Below are 18,992 nucleotides of genomic sequence, written 5' to 3'. Positions count from 1 at the left end.
TTCAATCTAATGGACTTTTGTTAACATCTACATAGAGATAACTCTTGAATTTAAATCTGTGGCAGCTTGGTCACCTTTTCCCTGAATACCATATTAGCCACTCTGATGTCTTTTTTCCGAGGTCTCAAACTCAACATGATCCAAGTAAAACTTTTCCTCAAAATCCAATTTCTCTGTAAATTTGCTCCTCCAGATACCTTATCCATCTCAACGATGGTCATAGTCTTCAGATCGCTATGTAAATCACCCAGGGTCACATTCGACTCTTCTCTTTCTGTCATGCTGCACTTCTAGTTCATCAGACACTTCTGTCAGATATACTTTAAAAAATATCCATGAGGCCACCACTTCTTCCTATTTCCATCACTCCCACCCCTGTCTAAACAACCATCACTCCCACTGGATTATTGCAATAGCTTTCTAAATAGTCTAAATAGTCTTTAACCCTTGCCTCCTTTAATCTGCCGTAATGCTCCTTTTAAATCATAAGTAATACCACGTAGTTATTTTTTTCAGTATGACAAAATACTCCCAAAGAAATTAAGGCTGCAAAACATGACAGTCATATAGGGTGAACCAAGATACACACACACACACACACACACACACACACATTCACACTCACATCCTGCCAAACAAAGCGTAAAGATAAGGCATGTCTTCTGTTTTCAACTTAGTTCTGGGTAGAGGAAGTGAAAATGTGAAAATGTTACCTGTTAGAAACACTGAGTATGTGACACTTCTTACATGTCATTTCACATCACGTTGGCCTCAATGACTCTTTGACAAGTGTGAAACAGAAATGTTTTCAAACAACTAAAGTTGAGGAGGTTAACATTGTTACTTTGGAAGTTCTTAGAAAGAAAGAAAATTATCTCAGAAGGAAAGTTTAAGATTCAGTAAGGAATGATGACAAAGCAAATGGTACACATGAGGACACTGACTCTGTAATAACATAAAATGTCAAATTTGACGGATTAACAAAACCTCAAGCATCATCATCATCACCATAACTTATAGGCATAAACTTGCAAGACTTGATTGGAATTAAAGCATTTAAAAGTTCTTGCAGGGCTTCCCTCGTGGCACAGAGGTTAAGAATCTGTCTGCCAATGCAGGGGACACAGGTCTGAGCCTTCGTCGAGGAAGATCCCACATGCCACGGAGCAACTAAGCCCATGTGCCACAACTACTGAGCCTGCACTCTAGAGCCCGTGAGCCACAACTACTGAGCCTGCACTCTAGAGCCCACGAGCCACAACTACTGAAGCCTGCACACCTAGAGCCCATGCTCCGCAACAAGAGAAGCCACCGCAATGAGAAGCCCACGCACTGCAACAAAGAGTAGCCCCCGCTCACCTCAAGTAGAGAAAGCCTGTGCGCAGCAACAAAGACCCAACACAGCCAAAAATAAATAAATAAATAAATAAATAAATAAATAAATAAATAAATAAATAAATAAATAAAATAACAGTTCTTGTAATGTTCAGGAAGAAAGTGAAGATGCCAATTGTTTTTAGATTTTCCAGAGTTACACAAGCATGTTAACATTTCTAGATTAAAAAAATAAAAGAAATTTAGTATACAGATGTAAAATTAGAACGGAAATTTAATAAGAATAAAACCTTAATCTACTGGAAAGTAATATTAGAAAGGATTAAAAACAGACAAATTAGGACAAATTTGAAGCACACAGTAAAGTGGTAAAAATATATATTAATAACCAAAGTGGCATAAGTGAGATAAACAAACAATGTTACCATACTGGAGTGAAATAAGAAAAAATAATCTTTATGCTATTCCTAATAGGCACATGATAAGATATAAAGATATAGAAAGTTTTAAAATAATAGAATACAATAAAAAAATAGACAATACTAACCAAAAGAAATCTGGCAGAACTGTTAGTATCAGACAAAATATATTTTAAAACAAAAAGCTATCAGGATGATAAGAAAGTCACCCAGTGATGTAACCATTTGGAACTTGTATGTACCTAATTAAATGCATTCAAAATAAACAAAAAACATAATCATGGAGGAAAATGGTAACAGATCTCTCTCAGAAACATTTTATTAAGCAGACCAAAAAGTCAGTAATGATAAAAGTGTTTCAAAGAACAAAAGAAAAACACTTGAGTTTAACTACATATATATGTATATATATTTTGCAGTAAACTTAAAGAATACATATCATTTTCAAACAACACATAAAGCAAAATATACTAACATTGATGACATATTAAACCACATAGCAATTTTGAAAAGTAAATGTGTTAATACAATTTGCATCCTTTGAAAACCATGCGAATTGCTAAAAGACAGTTATTGGCAGGCCAGTGGGGAGAATGGACAGCCACTGCAACAAACAGTTGAAGACAGAGGTATGTCATCTGACTCTGAAAATGAAAGTACACTGGGTTTCCCTGGTGGCGCAGTGGTTGAGGGTCTGCCTGCTAATGCAGGGGACACGGGTTCGAGCCCTGGTCTGGGAAGATCCCACATGCCGCGGAGCAACTAGGCCCGTGAGCCACAACTACTGAGCCTGCGCGTCTGGAGCCTGTGCTCCGCAACAAGAGAGGCCGTGATAGTGAGAGGCCCGCGCACCGCGTTGAAGAGTGGCCCCCGCTCGCCGCAACTGGAGAAAGCCCTCGCACGAAACGAAGACCCAACACAGCTAAAAATAAATAAATAAAGTAGCTATTAATTAAAAACAAAACAAACAAAAAACAAGATTATTTGGCTTCACCCTCAGAGTCTCTGACTCTGTAGATCTGGGGTGGGGACAATACTTAAAAAAAAAAAAAAAAAATGAAAGTACACTTATTTAGCTACCTCACAACCATAAAAAATAAGCACTTCCAATTTGTGGAGGAAAAAAATTAAACCTTAAATGAAATGTAGGATAATATGACTATGATTTAGGAAAAGGGAAAGTTTTGTAAAAGTACAAATTGTAAAACCCTTAAAGGAAGACACTGATAAACAAAACTATGAAAATTGTGCTTAGCTGGTAATTAGAACATAATTTGAAATAATGAATGAAGATATGTATATGTATGTGTATGTACACACATATCTCTATTAATATATGGATACATTAAAATAATTGGACCAACTATTTTTCAACTGGTGTTGTAAGATATATCAAATATTGATATACTGATATCTTAAGTATATAGTCAGTTTAAGTAATAAAATAAACACTAATTTAAGAGCCACCCACCTTGAAGAAATAAGCTTTACATGTGCCTCACTGTGACATTCCTCTCCATTCCACCCAGAGCTCATCAATATTGAATTTTGTATTATTTGTTCCTTTGTTTTCTTTATAGTTTTACCAAATACAGTTTGGCCATTTATCTATATTTATGTATATAACTGCATCTTTATATTTATTGACTCATGGGCATTGTAAATATAAGTGGCCTAATATTATATGCAGTTTCTGTGAATTTTCTTTTTTTTTGGTGCTGTGTTTTAAAGATTCATCCATGTAGAGAAGTACAGCAAAAATTTATTCATTTTCACTGTGATGAGAAAATAAATGTATTTTAACTAATGCGTACAACTTCCAATGGCTTTGGGTTGTTTTCTATTTTTTATAGCTTCAGGTATTATTAATATTGCTGATATTACTTGTCTTATACATGGTTCTTATTGCATGTGAAAAACTTCTCTAGGTATATACGAAGAGTGCACATACTAAGAGCATATATTTCTAGAAGTATTCTCAAATGTTTTTCAAAAAGAGAATGTTTAACATATGTTTTTAATAAATATGTAACGATATTCAATGATTGACTCTGAAATTAGTGTGTATGTTTAATATGTGAGTTAAAGATCTCAACCAATAGATTTCATTTTATGCAGAAAAATTCCACTCTAAAATGTTTGTATTCAGTTCCAAAATGACACTAACTGTCCTAAGTCTCACCTTTCTTGTTCCTTGAAATTGTAAGAATTTAAAGGTTATAGAAAAGATGTTTTAATATCTTGTATATGAATCTGGACACATTTTAGATTTTTTATAAATGTAGACTGCTCTGGCTTTTTTATTGTTTTCATTATATATACTTCTCCACTTTTACTTCTATATTCATGAAGGGTATTGATTTATATCTAATTAATTATCATTGTATTATCAATAAAGTTCTTACATTTTCTAGTAGGCAGTAATGCATAATACTTAAGAATACTAAATCTGAAGTAAGGGAGGCTCTAGTTAGATTCTGTTTCCGTTCATTATAAGTAGTTGGAACTTGGGGAAATTACTTAACAAAAATATTACATATTTTCTTATCTATAACAAAGGATTACAGTAAGGATTAAATGAAGTATCTTCACCCAGTATCTGGCACATGGTATCATAATAAATGTCAGTTCTTATCATTATTATAAATATGACTGAACTATATGCTAAATTAATATCAGTCATTACTTGGTACATCTTCATGGGGCTTAGGGACAAAATTACATTTTGGAAACTACTAAAAAGTAGCACACAGATCAAAAAGTTGGAAATACATTTTTATAAATTATTATATATAATGATAAAATATTCTAGCATCTATGTCAACATTTAGAAAATGATTTTACATTGGAGCCCTGTTAAAATGCATTAATTCAACTCTCTTAACTATGATTGATTTTGTGTAACACTTACTTAGTTGATGCCCACAATCAACTGTATGCCAGTAATTAGAATAGGATTCTGTCTAGGATGTATGAGCATTCTCTTCTCCATAACTAAGGGTCTTTTTTTAAAAAAAGGATAATACTGACATTTACTAAAACGTACAGATCTCCTTACACTTCAATGGATTTTCAAAGGCACACTTCCATGTAATTACATCCCTATCAAGATACAGGACATTTCTGTACCTTCAGAGTGGTTCTCCTTTACAGTCAATCCCCTTACCCTTCATTCCTCAGCGGTAACAAAATTGTGATTTATTCTGTCACGTTCAATTTATAGAATTTCATATAAATGGAATCAACAAGTGTATAAGATTTGGGTTATACAGTATATATACTTTGAGCTGCTTTTGAACAACATAATATTTTGAAATTAAACCATATTTCTTAGTAGCAGTAATTTATTTCTTGTTATTTATAAATAATATTCCTTTATGAATATAACATAATTTGTCTATTTTTCTGTTGATGAGCGGTTAATTTGTTTCCTGTTTGGGGCTATTATTTGTAAAGCTCCTATAAATATTTGTACCCAGTATTTGTATGGCTATGTTTTCATTTTTCTGGATAAATACCTATGAGTTGAATGTTTCCATCACACAATATGTGCACGTTTAACTTTATGAAAAACAAACTATTTTTCAATGTTGCTGTAACATTTTTCATTGTTAGAGATTTCAGTAATTAAAATGGGAAACAGAAGCTTAGGTTATTTTCCTTATCAAAACTATGTTCCTTGGAGCCACAATATTATGATGGTTTTCGTGCTCTTGTACATTGGATGTCTTAAGCTGAGTGCAGTGTAGGGGATCCTTTCTAATTACAGGAAGGTACTTCTTTCCTTCAACACTGTGATCTGACCTGGGACAAATCCGTACTATACACTATGTAAATGGCTAACAAGTCAATTGCAAACCAAGTGAATGTACAAATCTTAGTGCTGGTGCTGAAATCTCTTCAGGAGAGTCATCATGATCTCAAAGTTTGTTTCAAAATTTGCAAGCGTCAAGTGTCAATCATAACTGAAGATGGAACAGTAATGAATGTTGAATTCTCATGCTTTAGGTGTACTTCTTTATTAGAGTTTTTGGTTCTCTGCTACTTTTACCATACTGTTTCATTTAAATTTCCCACATGCTAACTTCATTTGTGCGATTGAAATAAAATTGCAGTATATAAAAAAATATTAAAAAATAAAATAAAAAATAAAAACATGAGAATTCTGGCTCTGTGCCTCATCATTTGGAGTGGATAATCTCTTTAAATTTTAGCCATTCATTTGGGAGTGTAGTAGAGTTACATTGTGTTACTAATTTCTGTATCTTTAATGATAAAAGATGCTAAACAGTTTTTCACATCTGTACTGGTCATATGTATATATTACTCTGTGATAGCATTTGCCCACTTTGTTTTGAGTTGATTTCTTATAATTAAATATTGTAAGAATTATTTTTATATACTGAACATAAATTATTGGAGATATAACATAATATGAATATTTCCATTATGAGCCTTGCTGTTTTGTTTACTTAATTGTATTTTTCGAAGAACAGAAAATTATAATTATCATGAGTTAACATTATCAGATTTTCTTTTATAATGTCATCCCTTTGCCTTGTCTATAACATGTTTGCCTACCCAGGACTGTGAATATTTTCTTCTAATAGCTTTGTATTTTTAGTTCGTAAGTTTAGGTTCAACCCTCATCTAGAATTGTTTGTGCCTGAGTGATGTAGGGATGGGAGTAGATTATTTTCCCATACAGGAAAATGACTGAATCACTTTGGAAAATTTGACAAAAATCAATTTACCATATACACCTGTTACTATTTTTGGATACTCTTTCCTGTTCTATTGATTTCTTTGTCTACACTACTATATGTGTCTGTATGCCAATGGCACATTATCTTCATTACTGTAACTTTACAGAGAATTTTGAAATCAGGAAGCAAAAGGTTTACAACTATGATCATCATTTTCACAATGGATTTAGAATTCTGGATTTTTTTTGCATTTCCTTATAAGTTTTAGAAACAGTATGCCAATTTCTACCAAAAAAAGAAAAAAAGCTGCTGAGATTTGGATTGGTATTGGATTAAAATTTATAAATCATTTGGGGAGAATTGACATTTTAATAGTGTCAAATCTTCTAATCCATGTATATGGTATATATCTCCATTAATTTAATTATTCCTTGATTTCTCCCAGCAATGTATTGTAGTTTTCATGTGGAAGTATTATGCATCTTTTGTAAAATTTGTCTCTGAGAATTTTGTGATTTTTTAGGCCGTTTTACACATTTTTAAACAAATATTTATTAATTAAAGCTTTATTTCCATAATATTTAAATTTAAAAATCTAATATCATTATTCATAATACAATTAATATCTAAACTAAGTGATACTGTTTCTTGGCTCCAAATCAAAAATCTCAGAATATATCACTGTTTTGTTTAGAAGTCAGATTTATAAAGCAGTAATTTACATAGTAACATCACTTTTTTTTAAGTATAAATTTTGGTGAATTTTGCAGAGACATCTAGTCATATGAATAATGCCACAAAAATGATATAGCATAATTCTGTCACTTTCAGAAAGTTCTCTTTGAAATGATTTCCCTTCCCCTACTTCCAAATCTTAGAAACTAGTGATTGATTTCTGAGTCAATAGTTTTGCTTTTCCTAGATGTAATAAAAATGAAAGGTAAAACATATAGACTCTTTCGATTGGCTTTTTTTCATATAGCATATGCTTTTGATATCTGTCCATGACTTTATCAATAGGTAATTACCAGTTATTCTCTTATATGAATGTATACCACACTGTTATTTTTAAATTTGTTGATGGAAATATGACTTGTTTCCACCTTTTAGCTATTCTAAATAAAGCTTCTATCAATATTTACAATCAGATTTTCTGAGGACATATGTTTTAGTTTACCTTGGGTCAAGAGGTAGAGGTGGAATTTTTGGGCCAAAAAGTATGTTTAAGTTATAAAAATATGCCGAATTGTTTCCCAAAGTGGCTATTACCATTGCCACCAACAGTTACTCCTCAGCCTTGACATTGTCAGTGTATCCACCCCCCCATTCTAGTGTGTAGGGACATAACATTGTTATTTCAATTTGCATTTCACTACAGACTAGTGATGCTGAAAATATTTTTATGTGCTTACATCTATATATCTGCTGTGGTGAAATTGCTGTTAAAATTTGTGCACATTTTTATAAGGTTGCTTAGCTTTTTAGAATTTAGTTTTGAGATTTTAATATATTATGGATATATGACTTTATCAGGTATCTGCTTTTCAAATATTTTTTCATATTCTGTGTCTTATCTTTTCATTTCCTTAATAAACATTACTTTACAGAGCTGTTTGAGGAAGGGCAAGTTTTTGGAAAAAGTATAATTGTATATTTTTGGTTTATTTTATGATTCTTGACTTTTTTGGCATTATCTAAGAAATGTTTGCTAAAACATAAGGTAATAAATCTTTTACCATATTAGTTATTATATATTTAAATGTAAGGTTTTACATTTTGGTCTATGGTTTACTTTGAGCCATGTTTTGTATATAATGAGAGGTAAGAATCAAGATTAATTTACTTTACACATGAATTTACAACATACCCACAATTTGTTATAAATGCTAATATTTATCTACTCAATTATCATGACAACTTTGACCATAAACACTGGACTCTCTTCCATGCATACCAACAGTTTTACTTATATATATATATATAAAATATATAATTTATAATATTATATAAATTATATAATAAATATATTATAAAACTTCAGGGAATTTCATAAAAAAATGTTGCTGTACTTAAATTATTTTGAATTTATCTTCATGTTTTCCTTCACTTGGATTAAATCAATTTTGGATTCTTCGACGAGGCAGTGCATGTGGTTTTTACAGGACTGATGACAGTAACCCCAAGCAGATCATCCATTCTCAGAGATAAGACTTTATCTCTACATCCAGAGATCTGAGATTGGTGAATGATTATATAGTCAAATATTTTAATACAAATATTTAAAATATATATGTATCTAATTTGTATTAATGAATTCTTGTTAGCTATTTTGTTATAATTAACAAAACCACTTTGAGGTGTTGGCTGTATATGATAAGAAAATTTTTATTATCCTTATATTGCTCATGCAGAAAATGAAAAAGAATATAAAATGATTTATTTTATTAGTGAACTTTTAGGCAGCATAAAAATATGACTGCAAATATAAGCTCAAAGGACAGAACAATAGTTGATCACAAGCTGAATTTTGGGAACCCTAACAAAGATAAAAGCTATAATAGTTCATAGGCATTACAGAAGAATAGACCAAGATGGAAAATAAATGTTAAAACTGAATTATTACTTAAAACATAGAAAATAAACATTACATTTGTTAGATATTTTAATATAATTGAATGGGCCAATTGTGACATTTTAATAGAGTTTTTTAAAAACGTATTTTTAATTAATTTTATAATCAATAGCAAATACTTAGATTGCCCAACCCAATGTAATGATTTTCACATAGAGGTGAATTATTTTGACTACAGTTCTGATTTATAGAACAAAGACAGTGTTCATTCTTGAAATAAAAGATATGACAAAGTTTTGAAGCCTCCAACTTATACTAATCTCAGGCAATAACACTAAAGACATATTAGAAGTGTTGGAGGATCTATGGGTAACTAGGAAAAAAATAATGTCCTTAAGGAAGCTGAGATTTATTTTAAGTAATTCACTTCAACCTGGGATCTTTATTGATGACCAGGGTGTTAATAAGATTTTATATTGTAAACTGACAAAAAATTAAATAAATTCATGGAATGAGTTTTGAGTGATGCATTTCTAATTGCCTTATAATTTTTGAAGGTGCTTCTAGGCAAGTATTAGTTTTCTTTAACTATTATGAAATAAGTAAGTGATCTAAAACATGTAGGGTTGCTTTAGTTTTCTATTGTATAATAATCACAGAATGCTTTATTTTAAACCATTTTGTTTGACTACAGGAAAGAGATGTTTGAGGATTAATCTACTAGATATAAGATATATATTCTTATCCATTATGACAAATTATTTTTATTACAATATTTGATTTCTCAATTACTATTTAAACAAGATATAAAGAAGGGAAAGAAGGAGAGAAAAAAGGGCATATTAGGGACACCAGGCACATACCAGACATTGTGATAATTTTTTCCATAAAGTAATTCTTACATATATTAAATACATATTAATGAGTTTTTCTATTACTTATTAACTATTTTATCTTATTTTTTGCCTATATATTAAATGACTTTCATATACAAGATTTTAAAAAGACAAGAAAAAATATCAAAACTACCTTTGTTTCCAAACAACTATACCATGTGGAATATTTGAGGTTCACTTGAGCACTTACTTGTTTGCAAAACTTATTTTTATATAAATTGTTTAAGGAAATGGTGGAAACATGTTTGTTCATAAATAAAATATTAGCCAAGCATGTTAAAATGTTCTGTCACCTGTGCATATTAACTTTTGAGAGTGCAGACTGTTTTGGTTTGTAGATATTTGCTTATAGTGAAAGCTTTTCATAGAAATCAAAGAAGCAGACTACAAAAATAAAATTTATTAATGCATTGTTATAAGCGTGGACATTTATGAAATTTAGACAGCTATAAATGTAATCATTTAATTAAATTTGTAATCACTGCAGTTTAGTATTTTAGAAGTATATAAGCTTTTTCATTGTGAGTGAATTTTCATAAAGAAAAAGAATGAAACCACATTTTCAGAAAAATAATCTACATGATATAAACAAGAAAATTTAATATATTTATATATTTTCCAATTATTTAATGCTAACTTCAGGATATGAATAATTAGAAAGCTACTGAATTCCCCAGTAAACCTTGCTACATATACTAATGAATATGATTTAGGTTTTTAGGAGGACATATTTAAGTAATAATGGCTTTGCAGTAAACATATGTTACATACATAAGTCACAATTTCAAAGAAGACAAATTGAAAAAATACTAATATTGAATCTGTTTTCTCCAATCCATATTGCTAATGGGAAATCTAGAGGGGGGCATATTTCACCGTTTCTGTGTTCTCTAGAGCCCAACATAGTAGCAAGTTCATATCAGATTTTCAAAGTAACTCACTAGATAAAATCGATTATTCTTCAAGTTATTGTGAATCCTCTACATATCTTTTTTATTTATTTTTATTTTTTAACATCTTTATTGGAGTATAATTGCTTTACAATGGTGTGTTAGTTTCTGCTTTATAACAAAGTGAATCAGTTATACATATACATATGTCCCCATATCTCTTTCCTCTTGTGTCTCCCTCCCTCCCACCCTCCCTATCCTACCCCTCTAGGTGGTCACAAAGCACCAAGGTGACTTCCCTGTGCTATGCAGCTGCTTCCCACTAACTATCTATTTTACGTTTGGTAGTGTGTATATGTCCATGCCACTCTCTCACTTTGTCCCAGCTTACCCTTACCCCTCCCCGTGTCCTCAAGTCCATTCTCTAGTAGGTCTGTGTCTTTATTCCCCTCTACATATCTTAACATGCCATTTGCATTTGCACTGGGATACAATCTTCACTGCATCCTTATCTCCATAGGGGGCGCTCTGCTGATGTGAGCTCCTGTTCCACCTGTACTGCATAAGACCTGGATGATTTGTACATAGTACAGGATAGTTTGTGCCGAAAAGCACATGTATAGGATTGTCAGTGTGCCATCTGTTTTGTTCTTGATTCTGTTTTGTCCTTCATTTTCAGAAAGGATTAAAATTGGTATTCTGCTCTCTCCCAGTCTCAGTGTTTTAAAGTTTACATAGCTTCCTTAATTGTTTCTCAAAAACACAGTTTGGCACATTACATGATTCTTATTCCTGTTTACAGATTAAATAATTAAGGTATAGAAATAACAAATAACTTTCCAAAGTTCATGTTCCTTAAGAATTCTGGAAAGGGCCTCCTACTGACGTTTGTCTGAATATGGTGTATTTTATTTACTCTGCCATCAAAAGGACTGAAAACTGATTTTTACAAATGAAGCATGGACCTAAAAATAATAGTAGCAATAATAGAAATGTTGCATTAAGAACTCCAGGGACATTATCCAATTTTTGCCTTAGCAAAGTGCTTCTCACATACATGAATATGCTCACATTTATAGGTAAAGTGATTGGCATCCAAAGGGTAGAATACTAACCCTAGGACTGTGGGAAATGAGAAATAAAAACCCAAAGGAACTTGCCAATTTACTAATATAGATTTAGCTAATTTCATTATTGAGCAGAAAATACTAGAATGAGTGTAGGTAGGCCACAAGTGGTTATAAAACTGTAGTGGGGTTTCAGCTCTAATTATCTGGAATTTAAAGCTACAGGTTTTATACACCATCCTACTTTTAGGAAATAGACAGCAATTATTCAATTTGCATCAGTAATGACGTTAAGCTTACTCTGACATTCTGTTTTTCATAACTCTTTATCCGTATCTCCTAAGGCTCCCTTGAGAGTGCATGTCCTACAGATCATTAGTTGCATCTACAGTAAGGTTAGATTCAGTTTAACTTCCCCGCAGAACACAAAATGGTAGTAAGCCTACAGACAAATCAGTATCTGTCTGATCTCAGCCCTGTACTTTTAATCCTTAAGTGATGGAATAGTAATTGTACACTGGAGATATACAATAACATTGGAGCAACATGGAGAGAGTCTGTTTCCATCCAGAAGGATTTAGTTTCCTGTACCCAGGTATGGAATGTGGCCAGGCTATGCCAGTTCCAAAGGACAGCGTGAGCGATGCAGAGGTGGGGCAGTGAGAAGGTGATGCTTGAAAACGGTCAAATGCTTAGGTGTTTTTTTATTCTATTCCTTCCTCAAGATACAGTCTTTCCAGAATCCTCTCTTACAAAACAGTTTTCTGATACGCCAAGGTTGCTTCTAACACTTTCTGTTCAGAAAAGGAGCAGAGAACTATTTACTCATTTTAAGGCTGCTGATACCAATGATTAAAACTAACAATATTATTCTTGCCTCAGATTTCTGGAACAGATTGCTTTTGTCTGCTCTTAAATGTAAGCAAGTACCTGGTTGAGAAATATAGGACTACACTAACAAATATACAATGGTTACAATAGAAAAGATATATTTTATATAGTGGCAGTAGTGAGGCCTGAGAAGTAAACCATAACCTTGGCTTTGCCAAGATATGTCATTTAAACAGTGTCAATTTCAATTTTGTAATTTACAAAATGAGATTTCAGGCTGAATATTCTCTTTCAGTTTTAAAATTATAAAAAGATCAAGTATTAGCTTCTAGAAAAGCTTAGCAATGCTTTTTCATAATAAATCACTCTAAATAAGCAAATGTTTAAATTAGCATTTAACTAATTCTAATTTCATGGATCTATTTATCTTTATAATATAAAATATTATATTAATTATTTATCTAATATAATATATAAGCATCTCATTATCTTTCACTGTATAGTGACAAAAATTCATTAATGCCAATTCTGGTAGCTATTATATATTAAGCAATCTACACAATATATTAATTTTAAGATGTTTTTGTAACTTTTTTCTGTATAGTTAATGTAGTACTCAACAGTTACAAAGAAGATATTGCAAAACATGATAATAAATAAATTTTAACATATCACTGTACTTAAGAATTAGTGTTATTAGGAACATATCCCCAACAATATACTATTTCATTTTGCAATCAGTTATTTAGTTTTGCATGTTTTTTTTCAGCTTTGCAAAATTCTACCATATTTGAATGCAATCTTCTGAGACATTTCTGAAAAAATATTTCAGTCAACATTTTGTTTCTAAGATTGTCCCTAATGTTGCAGTTATGTTGCTATTCATTTATTTTCTCTATGATATAAATAATCACATATTGTATCTATTCAGCCGTTGCTGGACATTTGTAATTTCCTGTTGTTGTTCCTATTAATTGTGCTGGTGGTGTATGTTTTCAAGAGATTTTCCTTTGGATATGATCCAAGGAAATGGCTGGATCTTGGACGTGAGAGTATACAACCGTATGAATTATTACATGTGGTTTACTTTAATTTGCAGTCATTCCCATTGGTCTATATCCAATCCAGTACTTGGAGAATCTTGTCAAACTTCTTAATATTGTGTCAATATTGTTGGGATTAAATGATAACTTATTTTGGTTAAGCTGTATTTCTTTAAATACTATTGATGTTGAAAACTTTTTCACGTTTATTTGCCATTTATATTACTTCTGTTAAATGTTTGTCCTTTGTTTTACCCATTTTTTTATTGAGCTATCTCTTTTTCTTATTGAGTCAATACATTGCACTATATATTAGAGATACAGATCCTTTGTCAGTTGTGTGTGCTGCAAATATTTTCACTCATTTTGTGACATTTTGTCCTCTTTGTGGCATATTTGAAGGAAATGAAAAAAGTCACATTTCACTGTAATCAAATTTATCAATGCTTCCTTTATGATTAGTGCATTTTATATTTTGAAATCTTTCATGAGCTTTAATATATTACATGCTAATATTTTTTCTAAAGTATGTATAATTTTTGCCTTATATATTTAAGTCCTTAATTATTCAAAATGTATTTTTGTGTATAGTGTAGTTATGGCCCATTTTATAATGATGATAATGACGTGGTAACAAACTTTACTAAAACTATTTATGTATTTATTTATGGCTGTGTTGGGTCCTTGTTTCTGTGCGAGGGCTTTCTCTAGTTGCGGCAAGTGGGGGCCACTCTTCATCGCGGTGCGCGGGCCTCTCACTATCGCGGCCCCTCCCGTTGCGGGGCACAGGCTCCAGACGCGCAGGCTCAGTAGTTGTGGCTCACGGGCCCAGTTGCTCCGTGGCATGTGGGATCCTCCCAGACCAGGGCTCGAACCCGTGTTCCCTGCATTGGCAGGCAGACTCTCAACCACTGCGCCACCAGGGAAGCCCCTAAAACTATTTCTTGATCAATCTGTACTTTCCCCATTGATCTGCAATAGCATCATTACCATATATTAAATTTCTGTATATAGTGGATCTGTGGCTGTGTTCTGTTTTCTGTTTCTGTTTGTCTATCCCTTCGACACTGTCAAAGTGACCTAGGTTCTAATACCAAATAATAAAGCTTGATAAATGGTAGAGCAATTATCCTTTTCTGTACTTCATACAAGTCTGGACAATCTTAGTACTTATAAATCTTAGAATCGGCTTTCAATTTCTGTGAACATTTCTCATTGGATGTCTATTAGATTACATCAAAAATACACATCAATTTGGAGAGGCTGGCTTTATTTATATATTTTGTCTTCCAACCACATAGGCAATATACCTCTTAATTACTTTAGATCTACTTTAATGACATTCAGTAAAATGTTTTGCATATGTCTCTCATATATTTTGTTAGATTTATTTCAAGGATCCTTATAGTTTTGTTTATTAACTATTGTTAGTTTTTGACCATTAAGAATAATGTTTGTTGTACTTTTTGTTGTTGTTTGTTGAACGTATCCTTAATCAGCTTGAGAGGATACATTCTGTTCCTAGTTTGCTAAGAGTTTTTTTTTTTTGATTTTGCTTTGTTTTGTTTAGAATGTATGGATATTAAATTTTATTTTTTGTTTTTTTCTATGTGTATTAAGATAAGCATCTATGTGTTTTTTGTCCCTCCTTTAATTCATTAACTTTTTGGATAATATTTATGCTTTTTAAAATTCCCTTCTTCATTTCTTCTCTCCCTCCCGCCTGCCTTCCTTCCTTCCTTCCTTCCTCCCTTCCTCCCTCCCTTCTTTCTTTCCTTGGTTTAATGCCAAACTATGCAAACATTCCTAGAACTAAACTGATGACAGGCTTTCATTTCCATTCCAGTAGAGTGGGTTTGGTATTATTTTGTTTAGTCCAATGACAGCTAATATCTCTCATGAGTGGGAGCATATGGTATTGATGTGAAAGTTTTACTGGCCACAAAAACAAGTTGTAGAGTATTTCCTCCTTACTCTGTCTTCTGGGGAAAAGATGTATAAGACTGAAGTTACCTGTATCTTTAACTTTAGATAAAATTATCTAGGCCTGATTTTTTACCTAAAAATTGAGTTTCTTTAGTTATTGTAGTACTACTCTGATTTTCTACTTCTTTTAAAAGTACCTATGGCATGTCTAATCCATCCATTTTCTTAATGGATAATTTAAAAATCCATTATCTTTAATATCTTCTGTGTATGTATATATATTCCCTTTTTCCTAATGTGTTTAGTTTTTGCCTTCTCATTAATTTTTCCATTATGAATTCTTCAGTTTTAGCTTTGATGCATAAAATAAACCAAACATTTATCTTTTCTTATATCTCAGAACTAATAAACTTACTGAAATATGAGAAGACTGCACTCAAGAAGTATTTTAAAATATTAACTGTAATATTTTGATGTTTACCAGAGTTATATATGAATACCATGCTAAGTTCTAATTTAAATTATTCTTTATTTTTCTGCAAGTATGACTTGACACCACAAACTGCATATATTCTTCTGTAAGAAAAATTTTACCCTGGTGTAAAGAACTTTACTTTCTATTTTCTCCAAGTTGATTTAGACTTGAAACCTTGAATGTTTTAAAGATCATGTGATTTTTTTCCCCAACTACTCTGTTTTTCTTAGATTAATGATGAAACCAGTTGTTCATCCCTTAGACTCTGACAGCATACAATGAATTCTGACAACTTTCTCCCATTTCAGTTCCTGAATAACATGTAATTTCCTTGATATGACAAAATATCATTTTAGCATTCATGTCATGCCTTGGTGTTCATTCTTCATTTTTCTGTAAGTTAATGAGTTCTAACAAAGAGTGTCATCATAAAGATGTCTTTTGCCAAAAGTCCTGCTGCAGCATATGGGGCTAGTGACAAGCTACAGTATTAAGGAGATTGGTTTTAAACCAAGCCTGTAAAGTATGCATGGAAAGACTAAATGCATCCCTATGTGTTTTGCAGACAATCCGAGTTTGCTGAGCCATGTCACAGTGGTTATTAGAGTTCTGGATGTCAATGACAATCCGCCCGAACTTGCCAGGGAATATGATATTGTTGTCTGTGAAAATTCTAAGCCTGGCCAGGTAAGTTAATTTTTTCCTTCCTAACATTTGAATGGAAGAAAAATAAGCAGTTCTATTTCTATTATTCTTAGGTATAATCCTCAAAGATCCCCCAGTGTTATTTTTGTGCTTAGGTAAAAAATAATTTTATAAAGCTTTATTTTAAGTACCAAATAGATTTTTTGAGACTCATAGAAAATACATTTTCTGCAGATCCCAAATGTAATTCAACAGATGAACTCATTCATGTATGCATTTATTATACCAATAAAATGATATTGAATGATTTGGGTACAGCCCTGTATTAAATGAGGAGGAAACAGTGAACTTTTCCTGTCCTAATGAAGCTTAGAGACTAGAGTGGGGAGGAGAGACTGGCCTGGTCTACGTATTTTGGAGGGAATGAGGGAGTCACATATAGTGGCCATTGAGTGGTATTGATACTAGAAGATGATTAGGTTTTAACATGAAGAGTGTGAATGATTGGTGGAGGTGGGGAGAGTGAAGGATGGAGAGAAGAGCTTGAACATGACATGAATCTGGATGTAACATGGCAGCCAGTTAAAGGAGCATGACAATTCCGAAGGGAAGCCAGTGTTTTGACGCCCATAAAGCAAGTGGGACATGGGAAGGGAACGTGCATCTGTCTTCTCTGCTGTGTAACAAATTACACAAACTTAGCAGCTTAAAACAACACATATTTATCATCTCATAGTTTCTGCAGATCAGAATTCTGCTCATGGCTTAGCTAGGTCTTTGGAGGAGTCTCATAAGACGTAATCAAGCTGAGTTCTTACCTGAGGCTTGGGGATCTCTTCTGAGCTCACGTCGTTGTTGGTAGCATTCAGTTACTTTCAGCTGCAGACCTGAGAGCTTCAGGATGTTCCTTGGCTCTTCAGTGTTCCCCAGAGTTCTGAGATGCCACCCAGAGTTTGTGCGTGTGTGTGTGTGTCATATGGCTTCCCCAACATGGCCACTTACTTCATCAAACAAGTAAAGAGAGTCTCTCTGGTGAGTCTGACAGTCTCATATAATGTAATGTAATCATTGTAATATATCAACACTTTTGCCACATTCTATTGGCCAGAAGCGGGACGCAAATCACAAAGACTTTAGGGGAAGGGATTACAAAGAGCCATGCATTCCATGATGGACACCTTGAAGTCTGTTGGCCACAGATGAATTGAGAAAAGTCAAAAGGGTCTAGGTCCAGCTGAGTCAGATAGCCCCTTTTACTATCTTTGGCAAACCAGAATAAATATATCATCCAAAATTATTTTAAATCATTTTGAAGCTTGTGACAAAATTATAGTCCTGAGAAACATTGCCTTGTGTATTTGTATATGAGGGACAATCAATTATGGCTTGCTAAAGTTATCATTGATTATATGTTTTTAATATTTCCAGGGGAGGTATTTACATATATATAAATGGAGGGCACTTTATATAAAAACATGAAATTTTCTCATGTTATCTCTCACAAGAAAATTAGAAAATATGAATGAGGACAAAATGACTGAAAATTATATTTGAAAGTATTTACAGGTTATCTGGTTTACTCTTAGCAATGTATTAAGATTATCACTTCCAGTGCTTAAATATTTTTCTATATCACCATTTCAAAAACAGTAAAGAATTTTATGGTACAGATACATAATGATTTACTTACCAAATCATACTTCAATTGTGTTAGAAATGGATGCACACATGCTGGAATTATTTTCTTAACATATATTATACAAGTACAATTGAGAAAAATGTTAAACATGCAAATAGAACATTTAGATTTTAAAAAATTCAGCCACTTAATATAGGATTTCGATTTTGGTAATAACAGATTAGACATAGCTGAAGAGAAAATAGTGAACTGGAAAGTAGGTTAGATTAAATATTCATGTTAAAGCATGGAAAGACAAGAAGATAGAAAACATTAATAAGAATATGAAAGATATGGAACATGCAGGTCTAATACACAAGTTATACAATTCTCAGAGGGATATTAAAAAAGAGAATTGGGCAGAAGTAATATTTGAGGAGATCATGACTGAAAATTTTTCCATACTGTTGGCAAGCAACAAGTCAAAAATTCAAGAAGCATAGAGAAAAACAAAAACAAAAATCTGAGCAACTGTTTACAAAAATAACTATACCTAGATGAATTGAAAT

At 32.3% G+C, this 18,992-nt stretch overlaps 1 protein-coding gene across 4 annotated transcripts in view; it reads left to right on the top strand.

Moving 5' to 3' along the window:
• Positions 1–18,992, top strand: part of CDH18 (cadherin 18) — a 577,532-nt gene that overhangs the window by 526,062 nt on the left and 32,478 nt on the right. For all 4 annotated transcript variants that reach the window (XM_082380804.1, XM_082380803.1, XM_082380806.1 and 1 more), the window contains exon 9: positions 16,726–16,847. In XM_082380804.1, the coding sequence (XP_082236930.1) occupies positions 16,726–16,847 (122 nt within the window). The remainder of the gene's footprint in view (positions 1–16,725; positions 16,848–18,992) is intronic.

This window comes from Balaenoptera borealis (assembly GCF_965194805.1).
Source record: "Balaenoptera borealis genome assembly, chromosome: 2".
In the NCBI taxonomy this organism is placed as follows: domain Eukaryota; kingdom Metazoa; phylum Chordata; class Mammalia; order Artiodactyla; family Balaenopteridae; genus Balaenoptera; species Balaenoptera borealis.
Note: the sequence above shows the minus strand (reverse complement) of the source record. Positions and strands in the feature narration are given on the sequence as shown.